Raw genomic sequence first — 22,801 nt, 5'->3', positions numbered from 1 at the left:
TCTTAAAATACACACAGAAATGCCGGAGTGATGAAAGAAGAGGTGGAGTTCCTTGCAGTTATTTAAACCTTGACACTAAACATATTTCTAGTCAAGAACCTTCTCTTCTGAACCTGACAGCTTATCTTGTTATAGTTTAAAATGAGGCTCTTTTAAGTCTCTTAAAAAATACCCTTGAAATAGGAAGAGGCTGTTTGTGGCTTTAGTTTAAAACCACAGTATATTAGCAAAAATATACAGTGAAACAAGCACAGCATTAAAATGGTAAGTGCTGAACGCTGGCTGGCAGAAGCAGAGAAAAGGTATTATGGCCAAAGGCCTTGCATTAAATTCTTGGTCCAGACTACATCAAACTGTTGGTTGGGGATTTTTGAAGAGTGGTCCACCTAAAATACCACAGATTTTCCAACTTTTTATCCTTGATGGCTAACAATCTCAGTCTTTTCTTCATGAACACTTGTATTATTTGGTGTTGTGATACTCTGCTACAACAAAAAAGGAATACTCTCAGATACAGCAGTTGCACTGGTCCTGGATGCAATTTCAGCCAATATTGCCTATTTCCCTGTCTTTGTGGTTTTGACTGAACTCTTTATTGTTCCAAGAACACAGATTTGTGGCTTTATTTAACAAGCATCGTTAAACTAGTTTGTGAAATAATTATATGAGCATTTAACACTTACTTTAATTCTTTCTTAACCTCTTCATAATCAGCCTGTCCTTTCAGTTTTTCTTCCAGTTGCTTTAAAAGAAAGAACATGGATTTAGTTATTTAGATTTTTCCTGCAGGTTTTCAAAAATCATCTTTAAATTATTCCATATATGCAGCAGTGCACAAGTGAGGGTTAATGACTCATACCTAATTTACATATATTAGGAAACAAACTATAACCAATTCAACGTAAACACAATTATACCTCACTCTTCCTTTGTTTACAGAGTGCCAAGCATTACAGTAGGTCCCAATTTGGCTGTTTGTAACGTCACCGTGATACATTCAATAAAGGGATCAGTGAAGAAGGTATTAAAAATGGGGCAGTTGAAATTTTTACAAAACTAATAAATCGAGTAAACAAGCAGGATGCTTTGGCACGTACTGTATTCTTAACGTGACAGTTCCCGATAACCTTATCCACAGGAAAAGAAGACTGAAGAAGCTGCTGTTGACTGGAATGCCTTAGGCTTGTAAGACTTCTACAATGCCTCATGCCCAAACAAAACAGCTGTACCAAGTCATTTTACAAGCATTACTTATTGCAGTAACTAATATGATTACACACCGGAGATGAAGCATTGAGACCAACTCAGCAGGTCTTTTTGCTCAGGTCTGCCTCAGCTGGGGCGGTCTCAATGGCTTCTCATCAGTGTGAAGATGCCACAAACATTGAAACAAACCTCCTAACACAATCCAGAACGCAACGCCACACATTTGGACCTTACCCCAAAGCCCCTGCTCCCAACAACAGTGCTCATCACTACTGGATAAATGCTTCAGGAGGCCTAAAACATAGTGATACATAATTGATGCCGGTTATGTTGCTTGCAGAAGCCACGTTAATTTCCCACTAATGATTTCTTAGCTTAGTACAGGCATGCCTGATCTAAGCAAAGAAAGAACAGAATTCACTGCCTTGCAACTTCCATGGAAAAGTTCAGGCTAAGTTCTGCTTCAATGGATTTCTGGTGGTAAAATTGGCACAGAATCCCAAAAGTCTCGTAAATAACACAAGGATGTACCACCCTCAGTGAAAAAGCATCTGCTTTGAAAAGGAAAGGAATGAATGACATGAAAAAGAATAGGGCTTTATGAGTGGGCGAGGCTGGCTGGAGATGGGAATTCAAGAAGATCCTACACTGCTCCTGGGCTGCTTGTTTGAGTGCAGGAGGACAGCAGGGAGGGGCTAACGTGAACGAGGAGCATTTTTAGCAAGCTCCTTTAAAATGCAGCCCCACAATGTCCTGCAGCAGCACGGATGTGGGTACATGAACAGCAGGGCTGGGACAGCACAGTGAGAAGTGGGAACCCCTTAATCATGCTGTATTCCCAGGTGACCCAGGGTGTAAATACTGCCCATCTCAAAGCTATCTAACGGACACAAGAAGCTGCTGCTCTGGCAGCTGCTCAAAAAGCAGCTCTAACAAATCACCACCACTGCTCATTGCAGGACAGGAGAAATAGCTGTTAAGTGTGGAATTTGCACCCTGACACTTATGAAATGAAGAGCCCCTTAAGAGGTCTTGTGTCCTAGAATCCTTAGCCATTGGTAACTTGCATAGTCAATCTGATTGTGTTTAAAAAACACCTGTACTGGAGCTAAAGCAAATTTCTTCACCTGGCAAAACAGAGAGCAAGTTTTAGTCATTTCTTCAGGGCCTAAGATGTCACTTTAGTTAGTTCCAAGCCTTCTGCAGGGCCAGCTACAACACGCTGCAAGTTCAAGCAGCTTCTCAAGCTACAGCTCGATGCACAAAACCCAGTTACTATAACAAGGAACCCAGACAGACATTTTTATGGACCAGGTCAGGCTCACTGAGAGTGGAGAGGGAGCCTTTAAATGGAGCCAGTGAGCGAGAGAGCCCTTAGTACAGGTGAGGTGATTCAGCACCACAATTCACAGCTTTTCGACTCGATGCAGGCAATGGGAGGACTCTCCTGAATGCCACACAACATCTTTCAGCTATCCTTGGTCGTGTCACTCCGCTGGCCACTTCTAACTGCTTTTTGCTGCTCTACAGTTTAAAGCAAAGATGCTCTACAATTCGTCTCTCCCTTAAATCTTGGGCTCTTAAGACATCATATTTGGGTCTACAGCAGGGATAACTGGCTATTTATGCTAGCCTCAGTATAAAAAATACTCAAGTGAATATAAAACAAACCATATCCTGAGTTATTAAGTAAATTACTTACACAAGGATATGTTAAGAAAAAAGCCTTTTGTATAAACAGACATGAAATACAGAAAAACTGATGATTTCCATTTCAAAGCAACCTCGATTAAACGTACTTCTGTATAGGTCTATGTCATATCCAGTAATTTTTCCAGGAAATTTTAGGCATAAAACACCTCTTAAAAAAAAAAAAAAAGATATTTATAGAATGAAGCTGTTTCGGACTCTCAGGGTGCAAGACCACTTTTATGCTGTTACAGCAGTATGGCAACCAGAAATATTTTACTTTGAATTGTATAAAAAACACATATACATCCATCACTCCCCAAGTACCTAATACAGAGATTGTTACCATGGAAAATCTGCACCTAAATGTATACTTTCACTAAACAATACAAACCAACACCCAAGAATGCAATGCCTGTATGTAAGGAGTCCATTTAGACACTTGGCATTTTCCCAGTCAATGACTGCTCTAAAATGTATTAGTATGGTAATTGTCTTGAAGAACCCTCTAAAATGCATAGAACATAGGATAACAAAGGTTCAAGCTGTGAGACAATCTGGAGGAACTAATATCTTGCACTAAATATCAACCTGGTTAATTCAGACAAAATACATCCTACCATCCTCCAACACACCAAAATGCAGTGAGCCAGAGGACAAAAAGAATATACCGGTGGCATTTCTGCACACTAAATGTGCAAGTATTAGGAATTGTTAAGGAATTGTCTTGCATTTGTTGTATGAATGAACCCATGTTAGAGCATGCATGTACTGGCCCCCCCCCTTACTGTACTTTAAAAAAATAAATAATCATTACTGTATTACCAACTAAAGTATCTTAGGTAAAACAGCATGGACTCTACTAAACGGACTTAAAACATTTAATAAACCTTTAGACTAATGTCTTAGTTTTGTCTGGAGTGATAAACAAAAACAGCCATATTCAATTAGCCAAAGTTATTTGGTGCATCTCTGCTAACTAGCACTGCTCTATTTTAACTGGATAGCAAGGAAGCTCTAACTCCCAGCAACAAAGGGTTAACATAATTACAGTTAGAAAAGTCTTGTTACTAGAGGACATATTTTGATTATTAGATCAGATGAAGATGAAGAAGCAATAATTTTGGAAGAATTTCTGTATTGTTTCATTAAGTCATAGGGTATTAAAGAATTCCCCCAAGATATGGTCTGAGAACATTGCTTCAATTTGTGAAACTGTGATTCATTTGTTGTGGAGGCAACCATTACAATCTTCGCTATTTTAGAAGCAATTCCTCTATAATCAAACATAAGATCAACACATCACCACTGAGATTTGGTTCTTTGTACAACAGATCTCAGACACAGGCTTTCCTAGCGCTTTGGGGAAAAAAAATGTACGCTTTAAATATTTTTATAGTGCAACAAGTAAGGTTAAATAGGGTTGAAATGACTAAACCTTTATCAATAGAGTCATTGCATCAGACACGATCAACAGGAACCTAAATACAGAGCATTAGCTGGGCAAACCTATGAGAAAATGGAAGGAGATTACCGAAATGGAAATCAAAGACTTGCTCTGTCATTTCTATGTTCCTATTCCCTTTGAAGTTAATGGCTAAATTGATACTGACCTCAACAGGAACATGCTTTATTCCAAGAAAATCTGTCAAGTGCAAGGTCTCAAGATATTTTCTATCAGGCTTTATGAGAAAATAAAAAAGTCCCATAACATGGGTGTAGCCAGAAAAATCTGTCCCTCAGTACCAGACCAGCTCCTTCCTCCCCCATTAAGAGTGTGCCCACATGGTGACAGATGGGCAGAGACTGATACCATCGATACAGGAACCCAGACTTCCTTTGCTCTACTGAATTTTCACAGAAATTCTGCAAAGCTGTCTAATAGATGTAGAAAGTGTACTAAATGCAACACTTCAACTTTCACCCCTAGCAGATATTTCCCTCCACATAAATTATACTACACCAGAGCAAAACTAGTAACCTCTAAATAATGTCAGAATTAGAACAATTTGTAAGAGTTTCAATTGAGCATTAAATCATTCTGATAGACGAAAGCTACCCACGCCAGTTAGAGCTAAGTGGGTACTATCAGCCTCCTGCTTTCAAAAAACTCTCAGACTATAAAACCTACAAAACTATGAAGTCTTTAATGGAATAGATAAATTTATCTTGTTTACAATTTGAAGCTCAGAGATGGTAGAACAATGAAAGAGACAGGAGTTAGAAGAAACTGATTCATAACAGATGTCAGGAAACATTTCTCATGCTTACTGATAGATCAAAATTGTGTGGGATAGAGCAACAAAGAAAGTAAAGCTGCTGAAGCAAAAGGTAAAGAGGTCACTCACAAAACTGTTAAATGTTTCTGCTCTTCCAGTTTTAGTGCAGTGCTACTGGTATGCAAACGAGCGTAGGACTGGATTGCTAATTATAAACGGGAATTACTGTGCAGCAAACAACAGTTGAAAAAAATTTTAAATGCTTATTAAGCCTAAAAAGCCTTCTCTTTGTGTCCTAATTTCACTTGTTTTCATGCTCTAAATGACACACTTCCCCTTTCCAATGGGAGGAGAGCCAAAGAGAGTAGCAGGTAAATTCAACTAGAGCACAATAAACAGCCATGGCAAATCTGCAGTACCAACCATTGGAACTGGAGTTAAGTTTTAAAACACAAGAAGGATTTCCTGTGCCTTTTTAATTTTTCAGTTCAGCTATTTCACTACCTATCCGTGGTAAACCTTTTTTTTGTGGCGGTGGTTTTAATTCCATTGGTAATTCCATGTTCTGCAAAAACAAATTTCAAAACAATGAGAACTAGAAAAAGGCAAATTAAATTTCTACAAAACTGTGATCACTTAAAATAAAACATCACAGAAACATGAATTCAACAGTATCCTGAGAAGTAAATAGCTTTTATGGTGCCTCTGAGAACCACAGAAAGCTTACATTAGTAAAACCCAATATCGGTATGTCAGCCATATCCTTCGAAAGCTGCTGAGCACAGAACTGAGCCTTACTTTAAGCGTGCTGTTCTTGGCGGTTAACTGCTGCTCCAGCTGTGAGATTTGGCTGCTGGAGTTCTCCCGCAGCTTGGTGAGGCTGCCCTGTAGTCTCTGGACATCTTCTACGAGCTGGGCAATTTCCCGCTCCTTTGCGGCCAATTCTACTTCCAAGCTGGACCGTGTTAGCACCTCGATGGCCTGCTCCTGATGTGAAAAAAAAAAATAAAATAGATCACATAAATAAATAAAGGCAACAAGCTTGAATTCAGGCCAGTTAGGTAAAGACCAAGCATGGCATGGGACAGCATGAGTGACAGAAACAACTCCTAAACCTGGTACTCCTGTGACTGCATGAATCCAGAGGATGGACCCTTCTACTCCCTGGGACAGCTCTTTGGTAAAATACAGAAAATAAATCTCCCTATTTTGTAAGTGTACTGGAAAGATGCAGTAGTGAAAGTCAAAGGACTCTATTTATATCTATTTACTATTAATAGTCCAAGAGCTTTGACAACTATGAAAATCTGTGCTAACAAAATACTAATCAGATAAAATATTCTGAAGTAATGGAACAGAATTTCTTAATCAAGAACAGCAGAGGCATGTGCCTTTGGCTCTTTATATGTATGCCACACATTTCAAGAGAAATTGTCAAAAAATTGCCCCAAACTGCTATTTCCAATGAACTTGCTCTTTGCATGAAAATTATTCACTATTCACTATTGCTAGCAACTGAAGCCTGTTCTCCACAGGAATGAAGTTACATGTGATGCCTGTAAGACAAGGCAATCCTGCCTATGGTCTCCATTTCTAACAATTCCCTTCCCTAAACCAGAATCTTTCTTCTTCCAGTTTCCCATGGCTGCAAAATCTGTCCTCAAGCCTGAAACATCCTCGCTAGACTGACTTTCCAGTAGGACAAGAAGTAAGAAAGGGCGGAAAAGGAAAGAAGATAGATCTATTCAGAAAAGTTAACACAGACTGATTGCTCCAGCTCTTTTGTCACCTTTTGTGTTAAGAGATCAATAGCTATAATTGGAGAGCTCTGAACCTCTCTTCCACGAGGAACACAAGGAAACCCCTGTACAGATCCAGGGAGCACGAGGCAGCCCAATGCTGAACGCTTGTTCCATTAAAAAGCCTAAAACGCAGCTTAGAAAGGTTAATGGCTGTTCCTCACAAAACACCAGTGAGGCAGGAACGAATCCATTTACCAAGAGAGAAACAATGATTGTAAGCATTATGCCAAAGATCCTACGGGGAAAGAGCTGAAACTTCAACCCACCAATGCTGTCACCCAGGCACTTTCCTTACAATTCACGATGACACTGCAGCAGATAGAAATATACTCCATACCCTCTTTTCTGGATAATACAGGCACAACAAAATACCTTTTCCATATCTGCTAAACACTTAGCTTGATTCTCAGTGACTACATACCATTGTGCCTCACAGAAAGCTGCGTGTACGAACAGCAGTTAACAACGCTCTCCTATTACACTGAATTATACTTTTAACTTGAAAAAACCTCTAATTTGCTTGCATGAAACATCACAAGTTGTATAATCATCTGCTGCTTGTGCCTATTGAGACTAGAACGTAGAGTCTGAAATAAGATAGATAATGATCATTTTCATCCTGCAGTAGTTGTCATATTAAATATAAATGAAGTGCAGAAGTACTATTAAATACAAGAAAGACCTAATGTTAAAATAATGATAAGACTAGGACACAAGATAGGAAGCGGCAGGTAATTCAGAGTTACAAATGATATTCAGGCTTCTTATTTTTTGCTCTGCAGCCTGCTTTTCTATCTTTTGACTTCTTTAAGGAAATACTGGGTCATTTTAATAGGTGACCAAACATACCTGGAGGACTTATAGTTTGTTACTCATTCTCTCCAAATATATTTTAAAGGCAACCACGTGTTTTTCTGATACCAATGTCAAGCATATATATGGCTCACAAGAAAAAGCCGACATAAGGAGCATGATTTGTTTGTTAAATTTGTTGCTTAGAAGTAGACCAAACTTAATTTAATCACATCGTTACATCTAAATCCAATTTCTCCTTTGGCAAACAAAAATCAGAATACCTGTTCACCTGTGATACCTGTTCACCCAGGATCAGCTGGAGTCACAGAACTGCGGAACAGCTTGGGTTGGGGGTGCCCTTAAAGCCCACCCAGTGCCACCCCCTGCCATGGGCACGACCCCTGCTGCCAGCCCAGGCTGCCCAGGGCCCCACCTGGCCTGGCCTTGGGAACCTCCAGGCCCAGGGCACCTGCAGCCCCTCAGAGCAGCCCGCTCCGGCCTCCTCATCCGCAGGTGATGGATTGCCTCCTCACACCCCGCCTGGATCTCCCCTCTTTTAGTTTAAAACTGTTTAAAACCGTTTTAGTTTTAAATTTTAAGTACTGAAAGGCCGCAATGAGGTCTCCCTGCAGCCTCCTCTTCTCCAGGCTGAACATCCACATTTCTCTCAACCTCCCTTCACAGGAGAGGTGCTCCAGCCCTCTGACCATCCTCATGGCCTCCTCTGGGCCCGCTCTAACAGCCTCACATCCTTCTTGTGCTGGGGGCCCCACAGCTGGACGCAGCACTCCCTGTGGGCCCTCAGGAGGGCAGAGCAGAGGGGGACCATCCCCTCCCTCCCCTGCTGGTCCTGTAACAGCACTCCGTGCCCACCGGGTCAGCCCAACCTTCAGAAGTAAAGGATATATTCTCAATTTCCTAGCTTCTTTTATTGGATTTCTGTGTGTGTTTTTCAGTTTAGGTATAATCAGTAAAAAAGAGAGTGATACTGACTTTCATTTCCAGTTTCTCTGGCAGCCTATAACGCTAAGAATAAGAAAACACAGACATGGGCATGCAACCAGACCCACTAATGCCGTTTCGAAAAAACTGGTTAAAGCCCCTTGGCCTAAAGCTCTGTGCTCAAGGCACGCATGTGTTAATGGCCCATCAGGACACTCTTTGTTATACAGCATTGCTGCTTCATTTTTCCTCTGCTGAAGCTCCTATAAACATGAAATAATTTCTAAGAGTTGTGCTATCTGTCTGGTCTGGCAGCAGCAGATCATCATACTGGTCACCATGGAGCAGAACGATTTCTGTCCTTTTCATGGTCTTTTGCAGCTACCAGCCCCCTTAGAAGTCTAACAAAACTGCAATCCCAAAAGAACACAATTCCATTTCAGTTAAAATATTATTCCAAACAGATATTTTTATAGCTGCGAGCATAAATTGAAAGAGCTGTACTGCAGGAATGTCAGAAACCTGTAAGAGTCAGTAAATATTTTCTCTCACCACATCAGGTGCCTTCTGGATCTGCGTAGCGAGTTGGAGAGATTTGTTAGCTGACGAGAGCTGCTCCCTTAAGGTCTCTGCCTCTCTCTGAGCCACCTCTGCCCTCTGAAGGAAATGAAAAGGGGTGAAAAGAGAAAGTACATTCAGTTTAACAACTGACAATTATTACAAGAACATTCATCAATTCATGCCTGACTGAATATAATTGATTTTCCTAAACACTCAACCTAATAAATGTTAGAAAAAAACATAGAATGTGATGGATTTTTATTTTAAACAGTACAAGGAAGAAATAATTGAGCGATTATGACAGTAATTTAACGCTAGGAGCAAGGAATCCCCTGCTGATACTAATGCTGCGGCCCACTGAATTTCCCAGACTGAATAAATACAAGTGGAAATGGAGTCTTTTTATTCAATTTCTTTCTATTCTCATAGACCAAGCAGATTTTATTGCAAGGTTCCTCATGGGAATAATTCTCATGGGTAAATGCTGAATTAAAAGATATTCTGACCATTCTCTCTAACACACATACAATGTTGTGGGCTGTCTTTCTTCAGTAATTATTTCCCAAAACATGAATTGTTAGATTCTGTTCTTTCAGCAGGTCTATTTATTCAATAATATTTAACCCTAAACTGACAATTTTGCACAGATCAGTTACGAACTGCTGAGGATTTACACGGCATCTAATAAGCCTGTGACTTGGCCACCAGATGAAATTGCCATACAAATATTGAGTAATAACTGAAAGGAGAAATGCAGAATTATGAGGAAAGATTATCTGTACAAGAGTTTGGGTAGAGACAGATGGATCAGTAACTTCAGGCAATAAATAGCAAAGTCTTTTCCATAACTGCATATTAGCTTCTGTTAAGACAAGTGGAACAACACCTGGTTGTTTTTACAGTATATATTCCTTCTGGCCAGTCTCTTCACTCTTTTTTCAAAACACGCTGCTTACCTCCTTGAGTAATCATTGCTTTCCACCTGGGCTGCATGCAAATCACACCACACATTCACCAGAAAACAGCTAAAATCCCACAGCTATCTCCACTTCCAAGACGTATCATCAACCTTCCAAACCCACAAATCGCCCCCAATCAAGGCCAGAACTTCTCTTTGCTAGCTTTTGCCCTTTACACTGATGGGTCCTGTCCTTTCCTTAATTGAAAAAAAAAATCACACTTCTATTTTTAAACCACCAAAACTGTTGTATTTCTGTGTGCTGGACTCCTCTCTTTTTCAGCTGATCCTTTTGAAAACCAAAGTCATTTAAACATAGTGAGTATAAAAACCTGTATACCCTTCTGTATGTGCATGGTCTTTGACTTACTAGTCAAAGCAGAGCCTCTGCCTGCATGTTTAATCAATCAGTAAACTAACAGCAATCAAATACTAAGTACATCATCTGCGCTATTTGCTCACAACATTATATTAAATGATTTTGCATAGGTTCTACAGCTGTAATTAAAATGTAATTGTAAAAAGTACAGTAACATGGCTCTAATAATCAGAGCACGGGATGCAACCTATTGTGGGCATGAATAAAATGGTAGCAGCATTAACAAGAAAGATGGAAAAAGAGTAAGTTTATGCTGTTTATGCAACTGCATAAGATTAGGATAAAAACTGAGCTAACAATATGGATTGAGATAATTTATTTTCTTGCATTTTGTTAGATATGGACGTGAATATATTGATCGAATAACTGCTAAGCAACTACAGCAAAGCAGGACAAGTTACTGCACTGTGGTACTGGCTCTTGCATCTACTGTTGTATAAGTAATGGGTTTTGCAGCCTTAAGCAATTCTGCTGATGGCTTCTATTCACAGCAGCATTGTTTTGAGAATCTATTCAGCTTGCATGCAAGCAAACCACAGAGGATATTTCTAATAGATGTTACATCTGCATATACAGTAAGCTGTCAGCTGCCCTTTCTGCAAAGCCTCCCCAGCCAATTCAGAACACCTGTTGTAATCCTGTGAATAATATTAGACAAGATTTCATACTACATATTGTTAAAAATGCATCAACGGAAACTTTGGGCAATTCTGTTTGGGAAATACTGGTCCATTTTTCTGTGTTTTTTTCCCCCCCAGAACTTAAGCTCTTTAGAGTCAGAATTATAGATGTGTTCAGCGTCTGGGAAGCACTTTTGGGTGCTATTGCAATATAAATTATAAATTACACACAAAAACCTATTAAAAGAATGGTATGGTTTCAAAATGGAGCACTTAGAAGTTTTGAAAAGCCCAGCTCGAGACTGCCTGCATGTTCAGCCTCCCCTGTGCTCACAGCTTTGCGAGGCATCGGTAACTCCCCACTACGATGCTATTTCTATTTTCCAACGAGACCTCCTACTTCATACAACTCTCAGGATGTATATTGCTCAGCGAATGAATATTTTGTTTTGTTCTCATTCAGCGTGTGACCTCTGTGGCTTATTTACTGAAAACTAATCCTACCCCCCTCTGCAGACAGAATTAATCGCTTCCTCCTGGGCTTTACCCCGCTTTTCCCCACTACAGGACCTAAGCGCTTCAGAAACATTAATGAATGTGCTGTCACAAAGCCCCATTTTGAGCTACATGGGTTTCCCAGACCCCAGTGTATTTCCAGCCAGGTGCTCGGCGTGGCGGTGCCAACGTTGGCTCCTCCAGACCTCGCTGCACGGCTCCTGAGTTTTGCCCCATTTCTCACCCCCTGAGTATTGCTGCTGCCCACCAGGCAGGACAGGCACCCTGTGTTCTGCAATCCTCATCCTGCTTCTTTGACTCCCACCCCTCTCTGCTTGTCATTTTGTCCCCTTCTAAAGTCTTTCTGGCATTTGTCCCCTTCTAAAATCAAGTGGTATTTTGGTCTCCCGAGAACTTAATGGTGCCTTTAGCTGCAAGCTGGCCAAAGCAAGCTTGTGCCTTGAGCGACCCAACAAACAGACACAAACTTCCAAAATTTGTCTTACCCTGATGCTCTCCTCCTTCCTCTTTCCCTCGCTGGTTCTTCTCCAACTTTCCTCGAAGCAGCCCTGTCCTGGTCCTTCTCCTTCCTCCCTGCGCCTTCTCACTCCAACCTCCCCAGCACAGCCTCTTTCTTCTCTACCTCCTGGTCCTTGTGGTCCTCCTGCTCTCACCCCAACATTGCTCCTGTCCCCCTTCCCGCCCAGTGCCCCACGTCAAAATGGCATCGGCTCATTACACCAAAAAGAAATGAAACCTGGCTGGTTAATGTTCACCCGGCTGGCGCACTTATAGGCAGCAGTGTGCTTGGGACAGACACGGACATCAAAGCCCACAAATTCAAACCAGATTCCGTTGAGTTTGTGTGAACTCTGTTTTTTTCAGGCATTTACAGACCGGCCAAAATTGGGGCTTTTTTTTTTTTTTCCTTGCTACTTGAAGCAACAGAAGATACAACCCTGAGAAAAAGGCAAACCCTCCCTCATCAAGTGCCAAGCCCCTTCTCTTAAATTTGGGCACAGCAGGCTCCTCACCAAAACAGCAAGAATGACTCCTAACATGTGGGAAAAACTAGATTTTTTTTTCCTAATCTTGTCCTTAGAAATGGTTGAACAATTTTTCCTGAATAAAAAAAAAAGAGTATGCAGCCAGAGACAGACGCCCAGTATGGAAAATGGCTAAAACCTAGCAATCTTGCACAACTCAGAGCCACTGGAAAGTTCACACAACCTTCTCTTTGTGTGAAACATCCTATTTTAGCTGAGAAATATGTATTCCATAGTACAGTTGTGTTTCATCATCCAGTGCTAAAACACTCTCTTTCTTACTTCAGAATCTATGATGAGCCTAGACAAACCTTGAAGTCCATGACAGCCACAGTCCTGGTCTTGATAAAGACCACTCAAATTCAACACTATCTAGAAAATGCCATTTTTCTGGATACCTCAATCAAGCAATTCCTCCTAATTTCTATACTGCTCATTTTCAAGCCTACAGTTCCCTCCCTGGTAACAAAATATTTCAAAATACATTCATTCTCCTTAATATAGTATGTAAATATTACACTCTTCCCAGTGAAGCCAGTAGGTCATGATCATAATGTTGCCGTGTGCTTTCCAATTAAAAAAAAAAAAAAGCCTTACACAATATATTCTGTTTAAATTATTCTCATTGTTTCTTGACAAGATAATGAATAGCATGAACTGAGTGCTCTTCTACTCACAGTAAAATGTTAATTTGATCAAAGACCAGTGGTGTGAATAGGAAAATGAGATACTTACAAGCAAAAAGTATAATCTTTCCCTTAAAATTCCATGAGGCAAACTATGCTTTCTTATTACATGCTAAATCCAGGGCTGTACATGGCACAATCTTCCTATGGGCTAGGGGTGTATATTTTCACAAGTAAATCTGTTGAAATCAATGAGCCCAGTTATGGCAGTAATCATCATGCTCAGTTTTAAGTGCTTGAAGTTCATGCCGTCTTACTTGCAAGCCACCACAAAAGCCATGTTTCTTGGAGTACAAGATCATTTAAGGCACACTGTTTCAATGTGCTTTAAACTTTTTCTCACTTTTGAGATACACAAATTTATTTCAAAACCTTTAAATCTCCCCAGCTTTCACAAAACAACAGGAAGGTTATCAGAAAATCTGTGACATGAAAGACTCTCCAGGGCTCTGGCACCTATTTTTTTTCAGCAATGGAGAATTAAATAAGAAAAAAAAAACAAGACAAAACAACAACCAACAAACAGAAGAGGTTGGGTTGTCTTCATTCTTGTCTCCAGGCTATTCTGCTTTTCTTTCCACACTGAAAGGCTGCCAGATAAATGTATTCCCAACTGAAAGCCAAGCATTTACAGGAAACTCCCGTGTTTGTATGAAAATAATATTAACCATATTTTGCCTTTATACAGTCCTTTTCCATGCGAGGATCTCCACACGCTTTATAAAGTAAATGTTATTATTCCCATTTTACAGACAGTGAAATTAAATCACAGAATTAAGTGAATGACCTCATCTGCTATAAAATGGCATGGCTTCACCAAATTCAGGAGAGCTGTGGCATACCACGTCAGCAGAAGCTCTAGCTCATTGCAAAGGCAGTCACAAATAAAAAGCAAATACTCTGGCACTATCTGTGTTCGCCTTGGTGCAGATGAAGGAATCGTGTCAAGATTAATACCCATCTTCATGGGAACGCAAAAAGGACTGCCTTGTCACCGGTTTTGCTACCACTGGTGGTTCAGAGCATCACTCCCCTGTGCAGTACTTCCACCACCTATATTCTGCTGCATTTGTGTTGCTAAATGAAAGAGGAGAATTTATTCCATCTGCTGCTTGAAAACATACATATTTTATAGCAATCTCACTTAGTGGGAATCTCTTTGCAAACCATTTGCCAATGTGATTTGTTAGAGATAGGAAGGCACCGTAACCAATGAAAAAGAGATAAAAAAAAAACACCTTGAGAACAGGATTCTTGCAAAGCTGACCTAGTGAGACTGTTTCTACTTCTACAACAATTTTGTTTCTTCTTCTACAGCTGTTTTACTTATTGTAATGATAGTTTGATTACTTATAGTAATTATAGTTTGATTAAAAAAATGTTAAAAATCATTAGTTTTTCCCCTATAGAACTGAAAATCTATTTCTTTGGAATACATGCTACTGATTCAGCCCAGATTCTTTAAAAAATGGTTATGTATTTTACAAAGAGCAGTTGGTCTTGTTTTATTGATAACAGAAGTTCCTGTATTTTGCTTTTTTTCCCTCCAAAAAATAAGCAGAAGAAATCTGGGAACATGATCAGCACTGTGAATACGGAAAGAAAAATCAATGGAAACATTTTGCTTTTCCAAAGGGATAACATGGCACAGACACAGAAGGAAAAAAAGAACACCATTAATTATTTTTCTATAACTTCCACAATGCAGTGTACAGAAAAAATAACTCATGTTCTTTTTCTGTTATTACTCTCAAAATCTAAGAATACCTGTATCTGAGACTTTTTTGCAAGTCGATTTCCTCCTAAGGATTAAAAAATACAAAGTCCAAAGACTCTTTTTTTCTAAATAATGTGAACTGAGTGTACGAAGTCAGCAGATGTGGATACATCAATGACATGAAACTACAAACTTAGACCCAATACTAAAACATTAAAATGAGACTCATCTTTTTCTTAAATGAAACACTCCCAAGCATTTCTGTTTTCACACCCCGGAAATGATTATTTTTAACAGAAACCTCAGTGACTGTTTATAGCAGAAATTTCAGTGTTTCTCATGTGCAACTGGGTGACTCCAAGTTGCTAGATAAAATATAGAAACAGGATAATTCATTTGAATAAATTTGTCATCCCAAATATTACAACTTACTGCCATAAACACTTATGAGCAAGGTATAAACTTGAAAAGGTACAGAAAAGAGCTAATCATAAATATTTATACAAAATATACATTCATACAACTGTAACTGTTGTATATGCAGGAAAGTACACTGGAGCTTCATTAACTTCACTGATTGAAAAAGGTAATATTCTGGGAATCAAACAATAAAAAATTCAGCGATGTTATATCCCAAACTATGATAAATCATTTATTTTGACAAGTAAGGGTAGTTTAGTTTTAATTATTTACTATTATACTTCGTAGCATATCAGAAAATATGCAGTGATTTATTGTGCAAAATGAAATCTTAATAAAATGAGTCCCTTCCCCAAACTAGAGGATTATTAAATCTTCATGGAAACGTGAGGGTGAGCTCTCAGGGTTATTTTCGCTATTGAGCTGGCTGGTTAGTAAAGTGAAAATGAGCAACGCCTATTGCATGTTGTTATATTTTGACTTTGTTTCTTCATAGACCCAAGTCATACAACCTCGGGGACTGAGAGAAACAGAGAGATCCTGCAGAGCCAGCTGCTGCTGCCCTCAGCCCTCCTGCTGTTGTGCAGACGATGCAGTAGCATCTCACTGCTCGAGCAAGAGGGGACTGCTGGGTGCACACCTTCAGACCTTACACCCCTGCTAAAGCTACTCATTTTGGAGCTACTTAATTGCTCCTCTTGAGGGAGACACATGAGAAGAAGCCACTTTTATGCACCAGTCTTGTCCTTTTTGTATTGATTTACACCTCTCCAGACTTCAAAGCAGACCACCACTGACACCCGCGTCCTCGCCAGGACCTGCCTCACCCTAACAGTTGGTGCAAATTGCTGTACTTGAGTTCCTCTCTTTGAGCTCTGCCAGCCTGAGCAAGACTATCCCTGCTGCAGAACACCACTCGAGCTCTTAGATTACCCGTACGGAGTGTCTGGATTAGCAGCTGATGAAGGTCTGTCATCTGAACAGCCATGCTGCCACTGCATCGCTACCTCCAGCACCAGGGCACCCGCCTCCAGACTCCTCTGCCCAGCAGGCAGCTCACTCTGCTCAAGCCAGGGATATATTTCTCTTTGGTTAGGGGTACGGTCTGGGGCAAAATTCAATTTATACTTCAAATTTCAGTGAAGAGGAATATAATTTTTTGGTCACTACCCCTTTTTGTTTCTAAGCAGCAAATTGCAAAGCTTCCTGGTATTCAAAGGTAATTATTTCTATGAGCTAGTCATTTCTTCTGGGGGTGACGGTGTTGTGATAGCACCCAAACAAGCCCAGAAAGCTCCTGCATGAAACAATTTGAGGATCTAAATGAAGAAAAAACAGTGGGAGAAGAGAGGTGATGGAGTCCAAAGACTCCAAGGACGGTCCATGCAGGTGCAATGCTTTACCCAACAGGACACGAGGGTAGGAATCACATTAACTCAGTCCCCACAGCTTCCATCAGCCTGAATATGGAAACCTGGATGAGTGTGAGTACATCCACCCACTCATCTCTGTACAACTGGAGAGGGAAGCAGCATTTCCCACCTCTCTTTAAGTCAGGAGGGTGTCCTCGTGTAAAGCAAAGGAAGTTCATGAATATCAACCCTGGATTTAAAAGGGGCAATAAAGGAAAAGGGGATTTTCACGAAGTATCTGATATTTAAGAAGTTAGAGAAAACATATTCCATGTTTTCAGCAGAAACATTTTGCAGTTCTGTAAACTCCTACTGTGAATCCCAGTCCAGTTTGGGTCAGTCTTAATTCCAGAACAGCAAAGTATCACATCAAAATCAGCAAGGCAGTCTATTTAGCCTCAGAGTAGGAGTCATGCTGAGCATTACTCTTTAAAGGTAGCCTTAATAATGGGGAATAAGTACTTACTGAAATGGTAAAAGGAAATGTTAATTTAACTATTAAATGCATAATTATGTTAAGTACTTGTTTCTGCAATTGTAACACTTCAGTCTGATGCAAACTCACTTTTTGGCCTGTGCACTTGATTTAATTTCTTTCATTTTTTTTTCCAACTGTAAAGTGAGGCTGCTGCAAAGATTACTTAGGTATAATTTACAGAAGTGTTGTATAAAGGTAAAGCATTGCACAAATAAGGACTATCAGGATGGTCTGGCAACCAGCTGTGCTACTCCAGCGGCTGCTCCCCACCAGCGAATTCGCCCTTCCTTCCCTGCTCCAACACACTCCTCGTGTTCCTCCCCTTGCTGCTGCTGCTTGTCCCAGGTTTTGGTGAGTTGCATCAACTTCCCAATCCCACAGAAAATGAACCTGCCCCTCTCACCCCAAATTCATGCTCTTTTGCAGTCAGTGAGCTCAATGGACTCAGTGAAAGGTCCCCAGTTGCAAAAGGTGATGCTAGGGAGGGGACGGGTAAATCGCAGCCCCGACTGGGAAGGACAGGAGAGGAAAATGGGGAAAGAGGAGAACGAATCACCTCTACTGGCATTACAGCAGTTTGGATGAATTGCACACTGATGTTTATGTACAAATCCAGAATTTACCAAATTATGACAGAAATAAGGATTATGCACATGAGCAGTTACAAATTTCAACTCGCTAAAAAAAAATCCCAATAAAGTTAAAAAAAAAAAACAACACAAAAAAACAATCATTACAGGTTTGTTCCAGTAAGGTAGCAAAATATCTTCAGCATTTCTATGTAAATGGTTATCTTCCATTTTAGTATGGCAACGAGGAAATAAGAAATACCTGTTCTTTAATTACAACAATCTTTCTATTCAGAGAAAAGAAAAAAACTACTAGGTAAATCATTGCTACAACTTTGAAAAATGTGCTGCCTTTGCAGAAATTACAAAATAATTCTACCAAAACATCTTTTAACACCTACATCATTTCTAAGAAGTCTACGGATTTTCAAATAATTACTAGCACTTTCATAAATATTTAATGCTGTCTACAAAAGATCTTTGACAGAACTAAAAACCCACTGTACAAAACTCAATTTTCCTTTACTGACTGTATAATCAACCCAACAACTTACAAATCTGCCTTCTACCTCATTCATATTTTTCCAATTTATACAGAACTAATGTAAAGGATAATATACTTGCTGTGATTATCCAATCACACATAACAAGATATTATGCAGGCCAGGGTTTGGAATAAAAGGACTGAGGCTAAGATTCATGACTGGTTAACTTATCTAAAGAGAGAATCCTCCACTTAACCCCAACCCATGACTGTACATCCCTCCCTCTGTGCAACTGGAAGCAAGCTGCTCTTGGGTAAGCTTAAATTGGATTATAAAACCATAACCTGAGCGACTTATGATCTGCAATCTCTGACCTTACCTGACAGATGGATTAATGAAGCTCTCTGACTAAGAAACGCCTGGTTGAGGTTTCTCTCTATGAAACCATCACCTGTTTCATGTACCACCTGGGAATCTGCATGTCCATGCGCATTTTCCTCATCACCTTGTACAGTTACTCAGTGTATAGAATGGACCAAAAGGGCACTTTGCTCGTGTGTTGGTAATTTATTTTTTTCCCAATTTTTATTTTAAAATAGTTCTATACAATTGTGCCACTTTCTCAGGAGTGTGCACTGCTAGGGAATGCAGCAGACATTTCACAGTCCAACAAATTAGCACTGCAGGAACAAATTGGAGTTTCTTTATTCTGCATGGCACAGTCTGATCTGACCCTTGCTAAAAATTAACATGCCAATAAAACATGTCAGAAAAGAAAGGAAAAAGCGAAGTCCAGAGAAGCCTCTAGAAGCTGTAGCAGTGGCAGGGGTCAGGCCTCCCTAGCTCAGGGCTGCCCTGACAGTGCTGATGCTCCTCTAGCAAAGGAAAGGTGAGGAGAAGATAAGCAGCAGGATGAACCAAAAATAACGGTTGCCTTTAATAACCCAAGGTGTTGCTACCCTTTCTGCTCAGCCAGTGATCAACCTGCCCTCACACCAGTGCAATTCCAGTTTCCTTGCATCAATAATCACAGCCCCATCACACCTATTATCCTGGTTCTTGATAGAAAGGACACATCAGAGATGGGAGGTGCATGGAAGGAGCTCAGGCAAGGAGAAAAGACTACAGTAGCAAGAGTCTGGCTCAAAAAAAAAAAATCCCACTAATACCGTTAGGGGATCTTGGTTTTTGAAGGATGTTTTTTCAGTATTTCTGAAACAAATCCTTGTAAAATGCACCTTGAATGTAATACATACAACAAACACTTTTAAGCCTGAAAGTTACTTTTAATCCCTTCTGTAAAGCTTCCAATGTGATGATCAGCTGGTGACCAGCAGGTGAACATAAGCTGACCTGGATAAAATGACGTATTTGAAAATTCACAGTTCTTGTGCAAGCCACTTCACACTCTTCAAAATATGTAAAAATTGTGTATAAATCATTGAGATGTGGTTTGGGTAAACCAGTTAGCTGCTACATCTCGGTAGGGACAAGTAAAATGGTATTAGAAACATAAAACCAAGAAAAACTATAGTGGCAAACAAATTTAAATTATTAGAAGGTAAATATATGGCAAACACTAATCCTCTGTGCATATAATACTTAAAGAGTATCCCCAAAGATCTGTATTTTTCTCTAAATTTGAGTATTTTCTTATTCTACAGTTACAACTGCTAAGTGCATATAAAAGAACTGTCATGAAATCCTAAAGAAGAGAGGAAAAAACAAAGTCATATTCAGAATTTTATGAGAAACTAATTTTTAAATCCTACCTGATTTGCTCTTTCAAGGTCTGTCATGATCATCTCGATTTCATCAGCCCTGGGAGAACAAGAGAGCAGAAGTGCTGTTATCACATGAAGAATGTTACATGAGTTCATGCTTTGTACAATTGCAACATTCATACAAACAATACATTTATTTTTTTTAAAGGACACAGTGAAGACTGAGCAGCTAAGCTTTTGACTAGTGAAATCCTCTTGGGTTTCAGCTCTGGACTGCTTTGCAAGTCTCCAAATTTTTTGCCTGTTTCCTTTTACCAGTGAAGTGGCATGTCGATATTTGAGCATATTTATTAGATTTTACTCCCAAACCTTCTGCAGAAGGGCTGCCAGCTTTCCTAGATATAAAAGTGCTTCAAAACGATTATTACGGAGAAGTCCGAGGCTATAGCTCTTCAGTCAACTACCTGTGTATGTGCACAACATGTATTCTTCTGTTTCAGTGTGCCTAGAAGTTTGGCTCTACATTCTGCTTAGAAAAAAAAATCATGAAGTCAAAGAGACCTAGGATTTTAAATTATAGAGAAGAGAGATTTTTGACAGAAATTAATGAAACTAAATTTAGACTCAGGCTTTTAATGCACTTTACAAAGTTGAACAGGAAATCAAAGGATTGAAAACTATACAGTTAAGAACAAAATAGATCAATCATATATGTGTGCTAGATGCCAACTACCAGTCCCAACCCTTTACAAACTCCAGCATTTCTAAGACTTTGCTCACACAAATGGATCTGATGGTTAAGCAATCATTTGTATCATCACACTGAATCATGGGCAAATATTTCAGTGATACTCTCACCTGCAAAAGGTACCAGCCAAAGGGCCTACATAGCTCTAAGTATGTTCTGTATCAGTATATTAAGACATATTACTTCTCCCCAGACACTTGCCGGTCTTGTATCTGTGGACCATATGGATGCAATAAACACGATCCTCATCTCCTATGAACAGCAGCTTTAACCAGCAAGTCCTTTTGCAATCTGCCAACACCATCATGTCTGTTTTTTGTTTTTAATCTGCAGCAGATTATTGTCAGTAAAAGCTGTGAAATACTGGAATTCCCTTCCCCTGCCAATGCAGAAAAGTCAGGTTTTGTTTTTTGGCTGATCCCAAAGAAAATCCATTTTTCTGTGCACGTGTTTGCTGGGAAAGATGGTTAATTGAAGTACACAGGAGTACTGGCACACTTGACACTGGATCATTACACTGAACATTGACTTACTCTTCAACAGCTTTTTAGGTTTCTGCATGCACACTTAAGGAAATGCAGTAAAAGATCACAATAAGCAAATGTGTATGTATATAAATAAATGGAAAATGATTTATTAATTATAGCCTTTAATTTTGAGGCAACATGAATTGCCTTTTGAAAAATCTTTTGGACAATAATGAAAAACAGATTAATGTGTATTTCCTCATGCAGGAGAAGCTAGTATGTTGTTACACTGGAAAGAGATCATGCACAAGATGTTTTGAATTAATAATAAATAATAGACATTAGTTACTGAATTGAACAATCACTCTCTGGACAAGTAAGGACTTAAAGTGTGCAGGGACTAACAAGAAGACCAACCCAGACAGGTTCAGATAAGCCTACATTAGTATTTTTGATCTCTTTAGCCTTTTGTTTAGAATCCAGACCCAAAATGCTTGTCCATCCTGTATACCCCATAAGGAAATTACATCTCATGAACAAAATGTCCGTAAGAACATGCAGATGACCCCAGTATGCATCTGTAACAGAGATCAGAGGGAAGAAAGCATCCAAACGCAAAAAAAAAACCCACCACGTTTCCCAGCATTTTACAAATATTTTTAGCTGGGATAGTTTAAGGATCCTCTTTATATAAGCTTATGTATTCGGGCTGAATTTATGTGTGAATGCCTCAGGTTATATGGAGCCAGTAAACGACGTCTGGATTGTGTCACACGCCTCCCGGACCAGAGCTGGGAGCGTCCCACTCCAGTACGCCGGCTGCAGCTCGAGTGAGCCCAGTTTCCGCTTGCTTCTTTGTAGGGTCTGAAGAGCAATAAAATCCCTGCCTTTCCCCCCAAAACAGGGGAACGCTGGTGTCAGGTAGCAGCCAAAGGTCTGAAAAACTACAGAGCCCAAGAAGAGCAAAGGACTCACAAATTCCTGGGCGAGGAAAAGAAAAGTGCTCTGCTTTTGTAGCAAAAGGGCCATTTTTTAGTCCAGCCAAGGGAGAGTTTTGGCTGCAGAGAAAAGAAAAAGGCTCTGATGCAGAAAAGAGGTGTATGAGGGGGTCTGGACTCACCAGAGGACCCTTAGCCACCTGTAAAGGTCACAGAGGCAAGTGAAGGAAGCTGAGGGCAGGGAAACACAAGATTCTGCACGCATTACAGCAACATTTAAACCTTAAGAAATGTATGTCTAGGGCATACAGCTGTAAATGGAAATTATAAGCCCTTAGACTCCAAGGGAACGAGGAAAACTGAGCGCCAACTCCTGGAGAACCAGAGCTGGCCTGGGAAGGCCCTGCCCGCATGAACTGCCATCGCTGCTGGCAGCCTGTGGGAG

The 22,801-nt window shown here is 40.0% G+C and overlaps 1 protein-coding gene across 25 annotated transcripts in view; it reads right to left on the bottom strand.

Moving 5' to 3' along the window:
- Positions 1 to 22,801, bottom strand: part of CUX1 (cut like homeobox 1) — a 270,215-nt gene that overhangs the window by 76,055 nt on the left and 171,359 nt on the right. For all 25 annotated transcript variants that reach the window (XM_040532644.1, XM_040532621.1, XM_040532622.1 and 22 more), the window contains 4 exons: positions 20,252 to 20,300; positions 9,206 to 9,310; positions 5,913 to 6,101; positions 684 to 742 (listed from right to left, as the gene is read on the bottom strand). In XM_040532644.1, coding sequence (XP_040388578.1) covers positions 684 to 742; positions 5,913 to 6,101; positions 9,206 to 9,310; positions 20,252 to 20,300 — 402 coding nt within the window. The remainder of the gene's footprint in view (positions 1 to 683; positions 743 to 5,912; positions 6,102 to 9,205; positions 9,311 to 20,251; positions 20,301 to 22,801) is intronic.

Source organism: Cygnus olor, chromosome 20 (genome assembly GCF_009769625.2).
Source record: "Cygnus olor isolate bCygOlo1 chromosome 20, bCygOlo1.pri.v2, whole genome shotgun sequence".
Taxonomy (NCBI): domain Eukaryota; kingdom Metazoa; phylum Chordata; class Aves; order Anseriformes; family Anatidae; genus Cygnus; species Cygnus olor.
The sequence above is the reverse complement of the archived record's forward strand: the minus strand, read 5'-3'. Positions and strand labels throughout refer to the sequence as shown.